General features: G+C 36.7%; 1 protein-coding gene and 1 long non-coding RNA gene across 2 annotated transcripts; both read left to right on the top strand.

Annotated features, from left to right (window-relative positions):
• The first annotated feature begins 7,458 nt into the window (after positions 1–7,458).
• On the top strand, positions 7,459–14,390 carry LOC148313157 (uncharacterized). The gene is made up of 5 exons (XM_088267489.1): positions 7,459–7,515; positions 12,672–12,824; positions 12,914–13,060; positions 13,802–13,906; positions 14,094–14,390. Exons 1-5 carry the CDS (start codon positions 7,459–7,461, stop codon positions 14,298–14,300), a joined length of 669 nt encoding a protein of 222 aa, XP_088123615.1. The 3' UTR covers positions 14,301–14,390.
• On the top strand, positions 14,386–18,510 carry LOC148313156 (uncharacterized). Its single transcript, XR_015838270.1, has 3 exons — positions 14,386–15,193; positions 16,911–17,024; positions 18,406–18,510. It is a non-coding gene; the product is annotated as an uncharacterized LOC148313156 (long non-coding RNA).
• Positions 18,511–20,303: the final 1,793 nt, after the last annotated feature.

The raw sequence follows: 20,303 nt of genomic DNA, 5'->3' as shown, positions 1-20,303 counted from the left end.
TATTTACCTTTTCATTATTAAAATAAATTATTTATCGGGCCATCAATATGGTTTCAGAGGAAAGGTCAATCATGAGAGGAATAGAAAATAATAATTACTTGCAAAAATTCACATGCGTATCAATCAAAGATACATGCGAGAAGTATACTTAAGATAAGCAATGCATATGGAAATATATTCAGAAACGGTTTTACATGGGATGTAACAATATCTTTTGGAAAACCTCGTATTCAGAAACTCAGTCATCTCACTGTTACAAGTTGACAAATAATAAAAATACTTCATTATTTTATTATTCTATAAGCTTTGATTTAACTAAGGAACGACCTTTGGAGTTGTGAAGTTTCTCTCTAAACTGACGTTACCATGCTGTTTTTTCAACTCATTTACCTTCTGACCCTTAACTGCACCCAGTGCAGTGGTGCATAGGGCACTGAACTGTATCAAATTAATAAACATTAGAGTGAAAAACTTTTTATAATTATTTATTTTGATATTTAATCCTGCAAGAAAAAATATGCGCGAGACTCTCGCGCGTACAAGTGAATCTCTTGGAAGGGATTTTATAATTGTTTCTAAAAATATTACACCTTTGTTTCTACATATTATAATCTACCTTACATTCAACAAAAAACTGTGAAACATTTTTAGTGTGTCCAGATACAAATTGGATTATCTCCAATAATTGGAGATAATCCAGAATTGTGAACTAGTATTTGGACACACTCAAAATGTTGTAAATAAATTACCTGGTCAAAATATAAGCTAAAATAATACAAATGAAAATGATATTTTCTGGCGTTTCTCATGTGTGTGGTTATAATCCAGGATTCGGACCACGCATAATAATAAAAGAGTTTCTGCTCAATAAAAAGCTTATTTTGATCTCACCAATAGATGTCTCTAGTGAAGTTCTAGTGATTCAAGAATAACATTTCGCAATTGGTTCATATATGAGCTTCAGCTCTAAGCTTCTAAGAATTTGGGTAGTGTGGTTGTCAATAATGGGCAGAATTGGTGGATGTTACACATGTGTAAAGTGATCACTTAAACCAGCCTATGACAGTCATCAGCCCCTTAAATGCCCAGACTTCCATGTTCTTCTTCGTCTTAGATGAGATGTCAGTAAATAATATAAAAAACTGTGCCTTCATTACATGTGCGTTCTCGCACATAGTCACAATGTGCGAGAATCAAGTTCTTCTATTCAAATTCTACAATATTCTTCTGGTAGTTATTTCTAGCGAATATGTACATACATATTCCGATGGATTCCATCTGTCAAAAAATATTATAAAATGGTTGAGGATGTTGGTACAGTTCTCACGGCAACTCGACGTTATCCAATGTCCGAAATATGTAAATTTATCAATTGGAATATTACAAGTAGGGGAAGACGGGGTTATATGCAACAGGGGAACGTTGTATGATAGGGAGTTGTACAATGCACATTTTGGTGTAATTTCGGTTTCTTCTGTTAAATATAACAGAAGAAATCAGCAAAGTGTGTTTTGGACGGTACAGAATATTTTTTTCGTATAAAGGTAAATATTTTCTGTTATTTTTTTATCATATTATTTTAATAGTTTGTGGTATTGATTACTTTACTTGAACATTGTAAAATTTAATGATTCACTGTAAATTCAGTCAATCCTAGAACCATAAGAGTTTTTTAAATTTATATGTCATTTCGATACGCAGGGGCAAGTTGCATCAAAGTTGCAAGCAAGTTGCACAGGGGCTATTTGCAACATGTTGCATCTAGCCTCTTATAACATTTGTGTAATATATTGCGACTGTTTTAGTGTTTTTCTTTGCAGAATAACGATTAGAACTTATAAACAAGAAACCCATAGAGGTTTGACGCCCTTGATATTATGAAAAGAGCAGCTAATTTGGTGGCGGAATTTAAGTAAGATTGGGTTAAGTGTCGCAAACATATTCTGTCTGCAAACAAAAACCCATGTTATATTTGTTTGAACTTCAAATCAGATGTTTTCGACGACTCTGATTACATGTTGCAATTTGCCCCAGAGGTGTTGCATTTTGCCCCCACAACGGGCAAATAGCAACAATTCTCCATCTTTACATATATATTTAAATTTATACGTTTTCCCGTTATAGTACTAGCCTTACTGTTTGTACTTTATTCCTTAATGTTAACTTGTTATTTGTGTATTGAAAAATGTATTTAATCTTTAGAAATAAAAATTACATAAATCTAATTGTTGAAAGTGTTGCATATAACCCTGTCTACCCCTACTTATTCTATAATACTCGTATGGATGACTTGATGTAAATGTTCTGTTTAATCGATATATTAAATAAAATGTTTACTTTTTTAAGTTTCTCAAGGAAGTTTTTCAAGGTTTCTGAAAAAATCTTTCCACAATAGATGCAGTATCTATGGTTAGGAAAATAAAAGAAAAAGCTATCGAATATAATAGGCCGGCATTTGTATGCTTTAGTGACCTCACTAAGGCGTTCGACCGAGCCAGACTTAATGATATTATGAAAATATTGGCTGAAAGAGGAGCGCTCTCGGAAATAGTCAACATAATTAGTAAACTCAACTCAAACACAAACATCAGGATCAGTGCAGATGGTAAACTCTCAAATCCCGTAAGAGTCATTACTGGCATCAGACAAGGCGATAGTTGCCTTTTGTATGCTGACGATGCTGTTCTTCTTGCCGATAGGAAAGAAGAACTGCAGGCGCTGGTGACAAAAGTCTATAATGTGTGATGAAGGAAAATGATTTATTGATGAATGTTAGCAAATTCGAAATAAAGGTTTTTTAAAGAGATGAATGTAGATCTGAATGTGAAATATTGGTAAATGGAGAGATTTTGGAACAGGTAGATGATTTCGTATTTTTGGGTAGTATGTTTTGTAAAAAATACAACATGACTATATCAGCTACAAAGACTAAGAGCATGGTGTTCTCTCGGATCCTGGTGGGATGTAGCATGACTGTGGATGATGTCTTAGTAGGATAAGTATAAAAGTTTAAATACCTGGGTGTAGACCTGTGTGTTCAAACGGATCTGCGATGCGAAGTGATGGGGCAAGTAAACAAGGCAGCAGCTACCTCAGGATGCCTGAAAAATTCGATATGGAAAAATCCTTAGATGAAGATCGGCAGAAGAATCAAAATTTACAAAACTTGTGTGCGACCCATCACGATGTATAGGGTCGAAAGTAGAGCGGACACCGTTGGCACAAAAAGCGCTCTTAGAGTGTCAAAAATAAAGACTTTAAGACGCATATCTGGCAAGAGTCTATGAGAATAAGGAACGCCACGATACGGGAAATATGTGAGATCGAAGATATCATTAGGTGGGGAATGCAACGAAGGAGACAATGATATGCGCGCGTATGTGAGAAGAATGGAATCATCCAGACTCCTCCACATTACAACCAACCCCAAGGTATACAACACCCGAGCAGACCACTACAGAGATGAATCGACAACTGGGAATCCACATCGCAGGAGGCTAATCCCTCTTAAAAACAGGCCACAAAGCCTATACCAAGAAGAAGAAGACGTTTTGAAGTTAAAGCGTGGTAGGGTAAATTGGCCTAGACCAGACGAAAAAGTGAAACACTTCTCTTTCTCAGAATTCCACCGGCAGTTGAAAGGAAATAGTGAGAAAATCGTGTCTACTCTCTCTGTGTCATGTCATATACAGTACATGTGCATGCGCCACGTGTATTGTGTTAATATGTAAAACAAGGAACCAGTAGGCGCTTGTGCTAGTATACTGTATATAAAATTAATGCGTTTTAATATTGATTAGTTAGAAATTTCCATTGTGTGATGGATGAAATGGAAAAATATACAAGTGCAGAAAGAGTGAGAGCCTTTACAGAATGTAAAAACGCAAATAAACTAATAAAAAAGAATTGGTAATGGGTAGAATTGGTGAATGTTACACGTGTGTAAAGTGATTACTTAAACCAGCCTATGACGGTCGTCATCCCCGTAAATGCCCAGACATCCATATTTGATGAGATGTCAAAAAATAATATAATAAAAAAGCGCCAAAAACTACTTTATCATAAATATAATAATTGCAGCCATGCGGATGGTGTTAAAAGAAAACGTTGGACAAGATAAACTCCCGACAAACCCAAGTATACGACATGCATTAATAGGAACGTACCCATAATTTCTTTCTTAGAGTATGAATTAATTGAAATTGATGAATAAAATAAACATTTCTAGGTTGATGATGCGTGGTGAGTGAATGTTACACGTGTGTAAAGTGATTACTTAAACCAGCCTATGACGGTCGTCATCCCCGTAAATGCCCAGACATCCATATTTGATGAGATGTCAAAAAATAATATAATAAAAAAGCGCCAAAAACTACTTTATCATAAATATAATAATTGCAGCCATGCGGATGGTGTTAAAAGAAAACGTTGGACAAGATAAACTCCCGACAAACCCAAGTATACGACATGCATTAATAGGAACGTACCCATAATTTCTTTCTTAGAGTATGAATTAATTGAAATTGATGAATAAAATAAACATTTCTAGGTTGATGATGCGTGGTGAGGAGGACAGAGAACACGGTGTGGTTGAATCACAGTTCTAGATGAAGGAGGTCGCAGGTCGATGTCTAGAACTCGGTCGAAGGGTCCAAAGATGGACGAAGAGATGAGTTGGTCCCCGAGTTGATGGGTACGAGAGTTCCAAGACAGAGAAAGATGCTGGTCATTAGGTCGTAACGGGAGATCGTAGTAGTTGCGTTGCGGGTGTAGAACTGAGATGGTACTAGTCGCATTCATGGTATAGGAATGAGATGGCACTAGTCGTGCTTCTGTAGAAGAATGAGGAGGTACTAGTCGTGTTCCTGGTAGAGGAATAAGATATCAAAGCATGGGCGATACCGGTTTCAGTGGTTCGGGTTCATTTTGTTCCTGGTCATCGTTCCATGTGTATAATTCATTTTACTTAGTTGCTTTTTGCGTGTGTTATCAATATATACTATTCGATCCTCAAGTTGATCCCACACATTTCATTTAATTAAGAAAGATTTTCTTTAGTCAAATTCCACACAACCATTTTCAAATACTGAAATAATAAAATAGTCAACAAATGCAAAGAGAGCAATGCAAAAAGTCAATTGTTTCACTTCTAATACGCGAGAATCTCACGCTGATTTAATTTTTTAACAAGCCTCCTTTCTTTTGCGAAATGGGGGAATTTCACCTACTTTTGGTCATGATATCACTGTTGACACTCATCGTAACTTCTGCAAGTATACTGCAGCGGTTAAATATCACGCAATTCTCGGGTAGGAGGGCTCCCAATTGTAACGGAGTAGGATTCGTCACTTTTAATCGGTTTATATTTCGTTCCAAATGTATAGGAGCTAGAAATTAGCGTCGAACGATCCAGCTAGAGTAATACATAATATTAATACATCTCTAATATTAATACATCACCCTGAAGCGGTGCCTGGAGCCTCGGCTCGGAGATGACGGCGCGCGGATGCGATGCAGCGCCCCGTGCGGTTGCAACAGCGCTTGCGACAACTTGACACTCGGCTGCTCGACTCACAGACTAACTTATTTATATAGCTCAACTGCATCCACAGACTAACTAATTTATGTAACTGCATCTAAGCCTCCCCCGCAGACTAACTAATTTATATAGCCTCTCCGGGGCGTCAGCTAATATTTTAACGTTTGAAGACGAGTTATATTACCGACGCATTCTTCCTCTTCTTATTTTTTAAAGGCTTCTCACCCTGCGAGAGTACTCTAGCCATATCGATTTTTTAAAATTATTATTATTTTACATTAATTTTTAAATATTAATATTTATGTAAATAGGATCAGTTTTATGAGTAATGTAAGTTTTAATTATTTAACGAATTGTTTTACGTAAAATGCACAGTATACACATTTAAAAATTTATTAGATTCATTTTAAGAAATCTACAAATAAATTTAAATACAAGTTTGTTAGGGGACATACTCGTATGTAATGGAATGTATTATAGTGGAAAGATCTGATAAGAAGCTCGGGTCGCCGTCAGAGTAACAATTTTTAAAAAATCATTCCGAGCGTCGGAGGTCTCCACTAACGTATCGCGTAAAATATTTATCATTAATTAAAATTATTCACAGCAGAAAAATAAAAATTTGTAAATATTTAAGAAATGTCCTTAAAACGGCCCACAATGTGCTCTCTAAATTTAAAATATATGTTGTTCGTTTTCACGCATATTTTTTTAAATTCTGAATGTTGGCAATTTTTACTAACAATCCACTCTGCAGAATTTACAATAATTTCCAAATTGGGACAAATAGGTAAGTACTGTTTTCATTTTATCCATTTCTATATGGCAATCTATTTATCTATGGTCCCCACTCTGATCGGTCGTTCTAGAATGATTAATAGTTAGTCTTTGGTCGTTCTAGTACTGACCAGGGGGGGTCGACTCGTAAACGTCAGATTGTTCAAAAAACGACCAGAAAATGACGAGACACACTAATACACTAACAAAAACACCAAAACGGGAACGAAAAATACGAGATACCAACAAGTTGTTCAAATATTTCAAATAAATATAGACAGACTATGGTTATAGACAATTATCGATAGAAAAATAGAAATCCGTCTATGAAGAGCTTCATAATATTGAGTATTATGCCAAAGTTAAAGTTAAATTTTGCGTATGAAAGTGTAGTTTTTCTTACTTAACACAACGCTCCCTTGAACTTCTGCAGCACCCCCCAAATGCAAAAAAATTAAAAACGCCTAGCCAGACTTCCAAAACGCCCACAAAGGGGCGCTGGCACCCCCGTTAAGAAACATAACTTCAGAAAGTAGTGGGCACTCCTTCCGCCCTTTTAAAATATTGTATTTTCTAGAATTTTAAATATAATATAGTAATTTGAAAATTCTATCGTTTTTGTTTTTGTTGAAAAGCCTTATATTTATACATAGTTTGAAAAAAAATTTCAAAAAAGTTACCATTACCATTTATCATTGTAAGGCTGAGTTGAGTAACCATTATTAATCGCCTGAACTCTTTTTGTAAATGTCGCGTTTTAGCCGTGACCTTTCTATTTTTGTTTACACTGAAATAAATAAATTTAGATGGTGAACTATCTTCTTTGTAATATTAAAATTATAATTTTGAAAATATGTTATATAACAAATTTCAATATAAATACCTTTAACCTGAAAAATGAATGATAAATATTTCGGCGGGTGGATTTGACATTCAGCCGCGGCGAAGTCACGCCCAGCCGGGAGCTTAGTACTTCTAGCCGTTTACGTCACTTCCGGCCGCTGGCGAATATCACTTCCAGCCATAAAAAATCGAGGTAGTTGGCGGTCTTTATATAAAATAGTTAGTCTGTGGTACTGACAGATCTCGCCGTTCGCACTGCAGCGCTGTTCTCGTCGTCTGCTTCGATATCTAACTGGAAAATGGACTCGCTTTTCAGCGGAAACTATGATTATGGATACGAGGAGCCTCTATTCGAGGTCGGTATTATTATATTAAATAACAGTATGGCGGTCCATATGCCAATTATGCATCTCCGCCGTCGTGTCACATTCTCGTGTCGCAGTTCTTTCGGATTTGTAATTTCCGTACTTATGTATGAGTACGCGTATCTTAATGGATAAAAAAATAGCCAGGCTCGACAGATTGTTAGACATATCTATAAGAACTATTTTTAAAACATTCTAGTTAGGTTCTGTGAAAATGAACACGTCACCGCGAGTGACGCGAGCGGCCACTTTACAGATCCGCATTTGGTGAATCGCAAATTACAGAAATTATTTCAGCTTCGAATGAAATTTTCGCAGGCTATAATATAATATATAATGCGCGTATAAAATTAGGTTAAACATTGACATACAAAGTGATCGAGCGAAGGAATTATTTTGTAGAAACACACATTTTATTGTTGGAATTTTGCTAAATTCCTACCCAATCCTCGACTAGACCATTAAATTATATTCGCATTAAATCGATATCGACTTAATTTCCCATTAAGCTGATTAATAGAGAAAATCCAAAATCCTGTCAGATGCTTTTTGGACAGTAGTATGTTAGGAATTTCTTTTAGTTGTGCAAGAATAATTTTCAATTCGTGTATTTTTTTTTCTTATTTTACTGATATTTAGAATTGAATGATCATTTATATTGTAATTGCAACTATGGTACTGACGAGTGTTTATAAATTATCAAAAACATTTTTCTTTTGAATTATTAATTTCGAAATTGCGATATTTGTAGCATAGTAATGCCAAAAGTCAAATTTGAAAGGTTAATAATATTACTTTGATAGTATCATATGTTGGATATCGGATAGTGAATGAAAAGGAGATTTTATAATGCCGGTGGTATCTTCATTATTCTGTAAGCTGTAACGTTTTGAGTATGGTAATCTGTAAAAGTAAATATATGGGAGGAGGTGGTACTATATCAGAGGGATAGTGGAAGTTCTAGTCCCGTAATATTGTCGACAAGTTGACCAGCGAGATGGAGAGATAGAGAACCATGACTCCACTAACGGTATATACAATAAAATACTACAGTCTAGTATTAAAATATAAAGAGTGATTTTATTACATTTTCCAGTTTCCATTTAGCCCGAACCCGTCGGGCAGACTTTCTTTGCATGAGTACATTTAGAGGTGGTAGAATATTTTAGACTAACACTATCATTTCACAGGGGAGACTATCCTCATACTATCACAAATATCTTTATATTTTTTTAAATATTCATTTTTTGAAGCAATGTTTTTTAGCAAGCATGTGTTTACTAACAAAACTAACTAACCATCGCGCTGCTTCCTCGGCGTAGGCGGAAGGAATAGAGCACCACACCGATCTGTCTTTGAGAACAATTTTCGCCTCTTCCACAATCATGCATCTCCTCATACATACCCGCCGATTACTCTGACTCGACCTGACTGCGTCCGACTATTCAAAATACTCTATTGTGCTTAGTTTCCCTCGGCTTTCCTCCGCTTCTACGTATATGCTTATAACATCAGTTTAGAACAGAAATACATACTGACAATGCTATGTTATTATCAACATTTATAGCATTCACTTTGCGGTCAGTCATTTTTACAAAATGTCAGTAATGTTAGTTAGTTAGTAGTATATATATATATATATATATATATATATATATATATATATATATATATATATATATATATATATATATATATATATATACATATATACATATATACATATATACATATATATATATATATATATATATATACATATACATATATACATATTTATATTTATACATATATATATAAATATATATATATATATATATATATATATATATATATATATATATATATATATATATATATATATATATATATATATATATATATATATATATATATATATATATATATATATATATATATATATATATATATATATATATATATATATATATATATATAACCTCTCACCAAGATTTTAGTCTATTTATTTCTGTAGTTTTATTACAAAATCTATAATACGTTTCATCAAAATGAAAACAAAATACTTATCGTCTTATAGGTAATTCGATGGAGATAATTTTTATCTCCGACACACTGACCCTCACCACTCTCGAATGCGTGTCGAGTGTGGCTCCGCATGGTATTTATTACTCGAATGTCGACTCTGGCTCGACTTTATGTGGTGCAAATTCGACCCTTTCTAAATCTATCAATTAGTATTATTACAAAATAGTTAACAAAATAAAAATAATAATAAAGAGTGCTGAGGTTTGAGGGAACACTTGTTAAAATTCAAACCTATTTGAAAGAGGTTTTACTGACTTTCCTGGACTGTGGACTGAATCCGAGTCTCTCTGTGAGCCACCGTGCGGTCCGACCACTGTCTGGAAAGTCGATATGGAGAGCTAGCCGAGACGGGGAGATGCCAGGTGCCCTGTCCTGTACTCGGAGAGGGCGCCAACGCTGGACGCCGTGCCGGAGGTTAGTAGGCCAACGTGGAATTTAAACTTTTACAAAAATATTTATTTTTAATACGATTTTTCTTCTTTTTATAGATCCTGAGGATGTCTGTGCCGCGTGCTGAATTTTTTTTTAATGTTCATTCCAGTATCGCCTTTGTTGTCGTCCCCACTTGACAATATATTTTCTCTTGCACATGCTCCGGATATCAGTGTTTCTTTTGCGGTCTCCCAAAGTGTTTCCGGTTATAGATAGAAGAGTTTTCATCTCGGAGGTTCCCAGTGGAGATTTGGTTATAGAAGTAATTTTCTATTCTCGTGCATTTGTTCCTCCACGCTGAATTTCTGAGGCATCCGGACATAGCTGCAGCCTTATTTGTTTCAGAGTCTCACCATAAAGATCACCGTCGCTACTAACGTCAACTCCGAGGCAATCCCATCACCCGTTCGATGGTTCTGTTATTCGCGACAAGTTTGCATCTTACTGGACCCTTTGCTATGGTGATGCTTTTTGTTTAGTCGGTAGATATCATAATTTTGTACTTTTTCTTGAAAAGCGTTCTTTGGAGGATTATGACGGCATCATCAGCGTAGCGGACGTTGCTGATTCTTTTCCCGCCCAGTCGGTAGCCCGGGTTCATGTCGGCAACCTCTTCGATCAATTCATCCGTGACCAAATTGAAAAGAAACGGCCCGAGCCTATCTTATACGATTCCGACTGCAGTCGAAACTGAACTTGCGAGTTCGCCATCCACTTTGATCCCAGTGTAGCTGTCGGTGTTCAGATCTTTAATTAGTTTAATTAGTTAACAACAATATTAGAATTAGAACAATATTTTAACGACGTCTTTCGATCTGACTGTCGAATGCTTTCGATCTACAAAGCAGAGGTGAGCATTTTTATTGGACTCTATTGTTTTTTCAACTAACTTTATTTGTCTAACAACAAAGATGGCGTTTTTAGTTAACTAAAAAACTAACGCTTCCCTGCAGTGGTTGGCAGAGAGAATGTAACGCCACACCACTCTGTCTTTGCAAACATTCTTCGCCTCTTCCACGTTTATGCATCGCCTCCTAACCTGACCACCCTCAAGTATTTGGCATACCTGATCGTGCCAAGTTTTTCTCGGTCTTCCTCTGCTCCTTTTTCCAATTACATTCGCCTCATAAACTTTTTTTGCCGTTCTTTCCTCACTCATTCGTTCAACATGTTCAAACCATCTCAATACACCTTTCTTGATTTTATCGATAATGCTTGTCTCAGCTTTGCATTCCTTCCTTATTTCACTATTCGAACATCTATCATACATCGTTTTGTCGCACATTTTTCTGAGAGATCGCATTTGGATTGCATTCAGTCTACTTTCATCCTTCTTTTGCCAACTCCATGTTTACTGCCAGTTTAGCTTTCGCTGATAGGTTTTTATTTGCTATAACTGATTACAAACTGCATTTTAAGTTGATCTGTTTTTTTCACCTTTTTGTAATACGGACAGTTATACTTGCTCGCCATTCTGTCGGTATACTTCATGTTTTAAATATCTTTCATTTAAGGCGGTATATTTGTGTACGAAGTTTACCTCTTCCATATTTTATCAGCATTTTCTATTCCTCAGTCCTCTGACTACCCATTTCATTTTGAATTTGATCTCTTCCGTACTGTTGTCACGTATGAAGTAATCCTGATGTTTTTCTGCCGTTCTGAAATAGTCTTCCCACTGTATAATAGCAACTTTTGTGGTTTGAGTGTAGTCATTTATGGGTTTTTTACATTACCTCAACATCTTCCAGACCTCCTTTTGGGCGAACTCCATTTCTTTTGTGAATCTCATCCGGTAGTCTCGCTCGATTACATTTATATCCGAGTTAATCTATGCGATTATCCTTAAGCGATACCAACGCCAATATTGATGGTCTCTTAATTCTAGTACAAGGCCAATACTGCCTCAAAATGTTATAATCAGTAAATGTTATATCAATATTATGTTCATTACATAAATAAAATACTGGAAAACCTCTTTATTACGCACTAAGTGGGGGGAGGGTGTTTGTTAAAGCCGACGGTCCGTTATATAAAAATTGGTTGAATATAAATAAAAAAACATTTTTTAAAACATAATCACCGTGTTTAACCTACGAATAATCCACACAAAATGCAAAAAAATTATATCTATTGTCTTTGGATTCTCGTCTTTGATATTTGATATCGACGCTCTCGCTTTTGGCAATCAAGTTTGAGACATAATTTTTGATTATCATGAGCGCTAAAAAATGTTTACATGCGGCGACACTTCAATTTAAGCACGTTTAATATTAATGAGACGTTATTTTTTTTACATTTGACCGGATTTTCGTCCATTATATTCGTCCGTTTTACAATACTTTATTATGTTTAAAAATTTGATCCGGCTCTTGACTCGGTTGATAAGTCTGTTTTCTCTCTCACGGACTCGACTCGAGATCGCAAGTAGGAAGTGCGCTATTCGGTGGAGGGTAAAACGTGATTACTAACATGTAGAGTCGGTCGCATGCCGCATGCTGGTGCATATGATCTGGGAATCTGGTAGGACTGATGGACGAGACGTTGTACTAGTGATATTAAAATGATCACGGTCGGTTAAGGGTGCTGCGTCATGGGGTGTTTTCTTTGTTTATACAGCTTTTACTATAATATGTATAATTTTGAAGGAGCTGTCGCCCGTTGTAGAAGAACCTCGGTCACCGCAGAACGGAGAAAACAACCCCGTTATTGACCCGAGTGGAAAACAATCATCGACATGTGAAACCCGAGGGCAAACGCTGGAGGGCGAGAGCCTACCCCCGAACGCGAATGTTTACGAGGTCAGTATATTATATTTGTTGTTATTATAAAATTTTGGTATTATAAAAATGTGTGCGATACGGACTGACTGAACCTTTTCACACTCTAGATGAACGAGAAGTCTCTCTCGAAGGGGGTTTCATTCTGCCTCTGGTGCGGCGTGAGTGTCTCCGGGGGTGGAGTGGCGGCAATCGATCCCGACGACAGCGGATTCTGTTGTGGCAAGTGTGAAGGAGGGACTGTGGCCCACCACACGGTGGGTACAAATTGAACGTCTCTAGTATTATCATCATGTCTCTAGGCCTGAGAGCTGTTCCCCTTCCGTACTTCCGTACGGTAGCGGTCTCTGGCGGTCAGTGGGGAACAACTCCCGTGCCTTATCATTTACTGAATGATTCCTAGAGTACATACGAGTGAAGGTCCTTTCTAGGGCCACTAAACTTATTCATCCCTTTAGATTGTTAACACCTAACGACGTCTCTATCGCTAGTGCCTATGCACGATGTTGACGAAGAACTAAAAATCAAAAAATATAACCCTCTGAACATGCTGACGAGGTTCGAGCAGTGTTCGACAACTTGAAACAGTGCTCGAACACTTAAGTTTTTCATTTAAAAAAAATGATTAAAAAAAGACATCCTCAATCAGAAATAACGACTCTTAAAAACCCGGAACAGTGCAGGAGTGCATCTCCTAGCAAAGAGAGTAGTAAATCGGACAGGCGCCGTGGCGTAGTTGGGTAGACGCTCGACTCCAAAATTGGCGTCGCAAGTTGGATTCCCACTAATTGCAAAATGAATTCAAGAAAGATGTATTTTCAATTGGTCTGGGTGTTTGTGATGTATTTTTCACATCTAGCTTCCCTATCCTTTCTATCCTACCTGCAGACATAATAAGACTCTAATAGAGGCTTTGCTAGTCATTTATAAAAAAAAAGTAGTTAATAATGGGGACCTGTTGTCACTGTGATGCGTACATGCCTACTTTAATTTACCAGGAGATACCGCTTGCCAAAGGATCGCCTGCGGCTGGAGGATCAAGTGGAACGAAATCCTTGACAGGAGAGCTCCTCCCCCTGATCCATCCGTCAGAATCGTTCGAGGTAATTTGTTTTCCTTTTGAATGTTTTTAAAAATATATATTGTCAATACTTTGTGGCACATTTAAACAAGTTTGTTTTTAACTACTTTTATTTTTGGTACTTTTTTCTGTACCCGAGTCGCAGATTGACTGCGACCCGACACGGCGGCTCCGGAGTTTATATTTCGCCCTTTGTATTTTTATTGCAGTCATTCGTCGTCGGGCGGGCTGAGTCGGTTACTATTACACATCACACTGTACTGACCGGACCCCTGACGAGGTCTCTTCCTTCGTCTCTTTCAAACACCGTGACTGTGGATTTGTCAACATTCATTTGCACATATTATGCACCTTTGACACCGGTTCGACACTGCCAGCATACAAGAAGCAACAGACAGTCAAATCGATCAATTTAACTCCTTATATAGATTATATACATACACACAGTAACATTACTCATCCCCGTTTTTCACCTCTAGAGACGCTAAACCGAGATAAGACTGAAAATTAACCACTTACCGTAATAGATACTACTCAGATAATAGACCTTCCGTAGTTTCGCTCTATACATATACACTGTAATACATATTGTAACAATACACACACATACACACACACCACACACACACACACACACACACACACACACACACACACACACACACACACACACACACACACACACATATACACGCACACACAATTAAAACAGATGAATGTAACGATCTTCAAAGTCCCTCCGGAGAGCAGCTTGCCAGTTGAGAGCAGTTGCGGATGGCTACAGATGACTGCAGATGCAACTCCGACACCGCAGCGGCCGGGTGCTCTACACGGGCGCAGCCCTCCCGAGTTGCCCTTCCGTTTTCTGCTTTCGTCATCGGTAGGGCAGATGACTGATTCAGTATGAGCGCTGCTGCCGTTACTACCAATATAAGTATTACGATATTATCGATTTATTAACCTATTCTATTTTATTCTTGTTGACTATTGACCACTTCAAGTTTATGCCGATTAAAGTTGAATTAAAGTAAACTGTTCATCCAAATACTTACAACCCTGACTAGGGACGTATTGAACACTCGGTCGAGAATGAAGTGATTTGTTCGGTTGAGAACCATTTACTGTAATGCGTGGCATATCACTTTGCTTAATTTATTAGGAGCTGACGGCCGGCCTCGAAACATCATCGTCTGACCAGATTAGAAAACGACCGAATCTGGTGATCAAATGGGCCAACTCGGTCAGACATTTTGTCAAAAAAAGTACTACCGCAAAAATGGTGGACCGCAATGAAGTGCAGAGTTTGAAGGTCAGTTTTTCTATTGTCAATCTGTATCTTTAGATGTGTGCAAAGAAAAAATGGAACGGTTAAAATTTCAGTAAGCGGACACTCGGCATTGTAATTTTTTTCTAATAGCAGTAGCTTTGAAAGAGTCGGACCTACTCGAATATGTGTTCATACATTTGCGTGTACTCTGTTTCCTCTCCCGATAGCGGTAATATCTTCCACCATCACAAACACCATTCGCATTCCTCTCCTCGAACCACAAATTTGTTAACAGTGCGGGAGTGTGGGACTGACGGGGGCCGGAAGAAGACATTAGCCCATTAGGGCTACAAAAAGTTGAGATGTGCCGTTTTTCTTAGAAAACGTGAATGTAGCCGTATATTAGTTACGTATTTTTGACAATCCATACTAGTCAATACGTAAATTAGTATCTTTTGACATTATTAATTTATTTTCTAATATGCCCACCGAAGTAATCGAAAACATTGTCTTAGATATTTGAAAAAGTTCCAATCTGCCAAATAATTTATATACGTACATACGTAATAATCTTTCATGCCTTTTCCATCTATCAAAATGATTTGAAATTCAATCACATCATTTATAACCAAATCGAGGGTTATCGATGAGAGCACTCGCATCGCCCTTAATAGCGGATATCTTTGTTAATTATTTAGAATTTAAATTCTTATTTGTAAATCACCTTTAGTAAATATGTTTTCCTGTGGAAAAGATATATTCTGTGTATGAACAGGAACAGAACAGAACAGGCCGATTAAGATCATTCTTAAATTAAATAAATTCATATTCATTCCCATAATGAAATTGAATTTACATTAGAAATATGTAGAAACGACCGACACATAGTTATCCGTTGTCACATAAAAATTCTGCTTTTCATTCTATGGTACACACCGTCTTGTCTCGATACCTTTAACCGGTTCCACGCGGCTCGCATAGCCGTATGTGTTTTAACAAAACATGCCCCATACGCGACGAATGATAAGAAAAGTGTTAATACGGAAACAACTAAAGGTCATTCGTGTACTGTGAAGTACCGTCAATTGTGTGAAAGTTTCTAGAAGGTACCTAAATATATATCTATCTACGCTGAATATAATTGGAAAATTTTAAATTTTTGTCACCCTGATCTCCCCAACTATTTTGAGCAAACTTAGATTTGAGTAGTGCCATCTCGGCCCACCGAAGCCCTCGTGAGGTCCCAAAAATCTCCCGAGTGATATTTTACTCGTGCAAAAAATGTGACAGCGTACGGCGTTATGGAAAGCGTTTCATAAGAAGCCGTAAAACCAGAACGGAGAGAAGAAACATCCTAAACGATTGAATTAACAATATCCCAAACATAGTGGAGCCGAGCGAGCTAACATCTTTATATATCACATCAAAAATGAATTTGTAAACTTTATCAATGTTTGAAATATGTCTCTTATAATAATGATCTAATACAAAAGTACAATTCCCATTCAATGTCTAGAATGTATAGTATATTACTTACTCCTACTGCGCGGAGTAATATCTCTCCCACTTTACAATAACTCGACAAGGAACAGTATTCTAACATCGCAATTTTTTCTCTCAGTTTGATGCCAAAACTAATTATTCGCTATAAAATCAATGTTACGCTTTCTGACTATGTACTGCTTTAATTTTTATTAACGATATTTTTTGTAAAATTGTCTCTTGGGCTGTAAATAAATAAATTTGTAATTATTTTCAGATCAGGGGCGATGACAGAATCGCCGTGGGGTGCCTGCGGAGAGTCGGTTGTCCCGGCGTGAGCGTCTATGAAGTCCAAGGCGACGCTCAACAAGGCAAAGAGTCAACCGAAGGAGTGAGTGAAAAGTCATATTTCTATTTATGGAAAATTGTTTACGCTCGTAAGCCAGATAACGAGAGATAATTTGGCGGTAAAAATAATGTCCATTTGCCATTGAATCTCTATAAATTGTCAACTTCTCTCAACCCCGCTCCGCTACGAGAGCTCGGTCATCATTTGCAGCCGGGGCATCTGCACTCGGGTGTTATATCGCTCCTGTCTCGCTAACTCGAATAAACGCATCGAAAAATGCTGTAGGTGCCAGTCGGGGGTTTGTGATGCTTTTATTTCTTTATATGTTAATATGTTCCGGTGGTGCAAAGGGCACTGCATTGTATCGACAGTGTTTTCAACAAACAAACTGATGAATTCCTTTTCAAACTTTACATGAACGAGAAGTCTTCGGGTGTGAAGGAGGGACTGTGGCCCACCACACGATGCGTACAAATATAAGGTCTAGTATTATCATCAGTTGTAACCGAAAGCATTTGATACATTAATTAACAGCGGGCTCATTCGATATGAAGGAAGAAAAATTATTCTTGTGTAATTTTTATAAATATTTTTAATGATATTCTCAAATCAGAATGCATTATTATCGAAAAATGTGTCATTTTTCGATGGGTTAGATAGTGTAAACGTTGCTAATTCTAAATTCAATTAAAAATTACTTTTGAATGCTGTTCATTGAGATTTTTCTTTTAAATGTGTTGAAAAGTCTGATAGACTAGTAGAACTGTAGTTCTGATGTTTATTCTCGAGAAATTGGTGGCTAAATGCCAGAGACGAAACAGAGACGAGGAAAAATAATGATAATAATTAACACCGGTTTATTCAAGTCCAAGATTGACAAAAAAATGTGGACGAGAAATCTCGCACAACTTATACTCTAAGCTCAAGTGGGTATACCAAAAATTTTTGAGTTGTCAGTATTATGGAACTCACTAACAAAATGTAAAATTTTAACCCGTGCTTTTATTTAAATTGTTAAATCTAAGATAGACAGGAAAAAAAAGAGAGAATAATCCTTCTTTTCTCAACTACAATTCCTCCTTAGTCTACTTTTTCCACATTATCTTGAGCTTCTTTATTTTGAGTAATATATATCCCATTCCACTTTAACATCCAGCATCCTAGAACATAAGACTGATTACTACATTTTCTTGTTGACATTCAAATAACATTTCTTTTTTATAATTATTTTTTTCATTGTTGACATTTAAATAACATTTCTGACATGACTCCGACTCGGGGTGTATTGAAAGTTCAGTCAGAAATAAGAACTGCCAAACATCCGGAACAGGGCTCATCTCTTAGCCGTGAGAGTAGTAAATGAAATAGGTTATTAGGACCTGCTGTTACTGTGATGTGTGACACGTCTACTTTCATTTATCAGGAAATACCGTTCCCCGACTCTCCACCACTCTCGCCGGAACCGGGAACGAGCGGAACGCAATCCGGATGGCAGAACTCAGGGGGACAGGAAAGCTCCTCGAACTGACGGATCCCTCGAAACGTTCGGAACTTTTGAGGTTATTTTGTTTTCTTTTATTTTTGAAACTTTTTTCCGACCAGTTTTGACAAGCACCGTCATCTTCAGGAATTTATACATACGTACTAAATTCACTTCGGTTATCAATAATGTTTCAATTTTGTTTAAACGCTTTTTTTCTATTTCCATAAAGTCTGAATTATAACAACTTTATTTAACTTTTTTATTAGATTGCAATTTTTTTATGTAGGATGTTTTTTTTAGCTGCATGAGAAGTTAGTCTACGGTTTGACAGTTGAGAATGTCAAATTGTGTTCACATTTCTGTTCAGTAACGTTTGGCAATTTATCATGAATTGTTTAACTCCAGAACAACGCTTCCAAATTATCTGTCCGCCAATTTCAAAGAGCATTTTTACTGAAGAATTATGTTTAATGATGAAGCTCGTGTGTGGTTAAGTGGCTTTGTCAATAAGCAAAATTGCCGTATATGGAGCAATAAGTATATTAGACAATCCTCAAACCATTAATGATTGATGAATTGATCCATTCAAATTGACTGTTTGGTGCGGTTTACACGCTGGTGGTATCATCGGTCCTTATTTCTTTAGAAATGATGGAGGAACTGCCGTTACGGTAAATTAAGAGCCATTTCCAAAAATTAACTAGCTAAACACCGACGACATTTGGTTCCGACAAGACGGCACAACTTGCCATACTTTGCAAATTAATTTGGTGACAACTTTATTTCCAAAAGTGGTCCTGTCAACTTGCCTCCTCGTTCTATGATAAGTCATCGGTTTATGTTGACGAACCGGCAGTTCTCGAAGCATCGGAAGCCAATATTCGAGACACCATTGACGCCATACGCCCAGCTTTATTGAAAAATTAGACTGATCGAATGGACTATGTAACTCATAGCCACGGCGGACATATTCCGGAAATCATATTTAAAAAATAAATGCCATGAAATTATCTACCAGATTATAATAATTAAAAAAATTCATTCCTACAATATTTCTATCTTGTATTATTATTTAAATTTCTCAAGCTCTTACAAAAACACCCATTACAAGTTTCAAAATTAACCCATTTCACCACTAATGAAGATCACACAATTTGTTCATACAACACACTTTTTAATTTTTTTTATTACAATAACATAAAGACTAAATTACAACTAAATTAACACACAAAGCAAAAGCAAAATTTTTATTGTTGTTGGTAAGTTAGATCATTATGGCTCCTGCCCAGGTAGTTTTGGAAGAGTGTGCTCAGTTCAGAGTTGTAAAAATTATTGCCATTCAGTTTGAACATTAAAAAATCACTTCAATGACAAATCGGCGAATCGCCAGCTTTGTGAGTCAGTGACAAATTGACCTCGGGAATGGAAAATATTTAAAATATACAAAAATGGTCAAAAACAATGTTTGATTTTCATTATTTTTATTTACTCCCTGGGAATTGAATTGAGCCCGGGACGTCAGGTCCCTACACTGTGGAGGCGGACATCGTGTAGAGTATATTTAAGCTGTCTGTATTCCCGACACGATTTGCTCATTATATCGCTGGGTACTTTGGTGTTTCAGGACCCGAACGAGCAACTCGGCAGAATGGCAGAACGACTAATGGCTCACCCGCGACTTCGCAATACATATGTTATCTCGTTACTTATTATTTATTTACACCTCAAATTGAATTGTGTCAATTTAACCATACCGTGTTCTATTATTTACCTTTTCGTTATTAAAATAAATTGTTTATTAAAAATTGCCATGTTTTTATTCGGCCTTTCCGTATCTT

This window comes from Brachycentrus maculatus, unplaced genomic scaffold, assembly GCF_059751285.1.
Source record: "Brachycentrus maculatus isolate JH-2025_06_01 unplaced genomic scaffold, ASM5975128v1 h1tg000018l, whole genome shotgun sequence".
In the NCBI taxonomy this organism is placed as follows: domain Eukaryota; kingdom Metazoa; phylum Arthropoda; class Insecta; order Trichoptera; family Brachycentridae; genus Brachycentrus; species Brachycentrus maculatus.
Note: the sequence above shows the minus strand (reverse complement) of the source record. Positions and strands in the feature narration are given on the sequence as shown.

Coding starts and splice junctions, on each gene's coding strand:
- LOC148313157 (XM_088267489.1), top strand. CDS start 7,459: ATGGACTCGCTTTTCAGCGGAAACTATGATTATGGATACGAGGAGCCT. Junction 13,061..13,801: donor GGACTGTGGCCCACCACACG/GTGGGTACAAAT, acceptor TTAATTTACCAG/GAGATACCGCTTGCCAAAGG. Junction 13,907..14,093: donor ATCCGTCAGAATCGTTCGAG/GTAATTTGTTTT, acceptor TTTTTATTGCAG/TCATTCGTCGTCGGGCGGGC.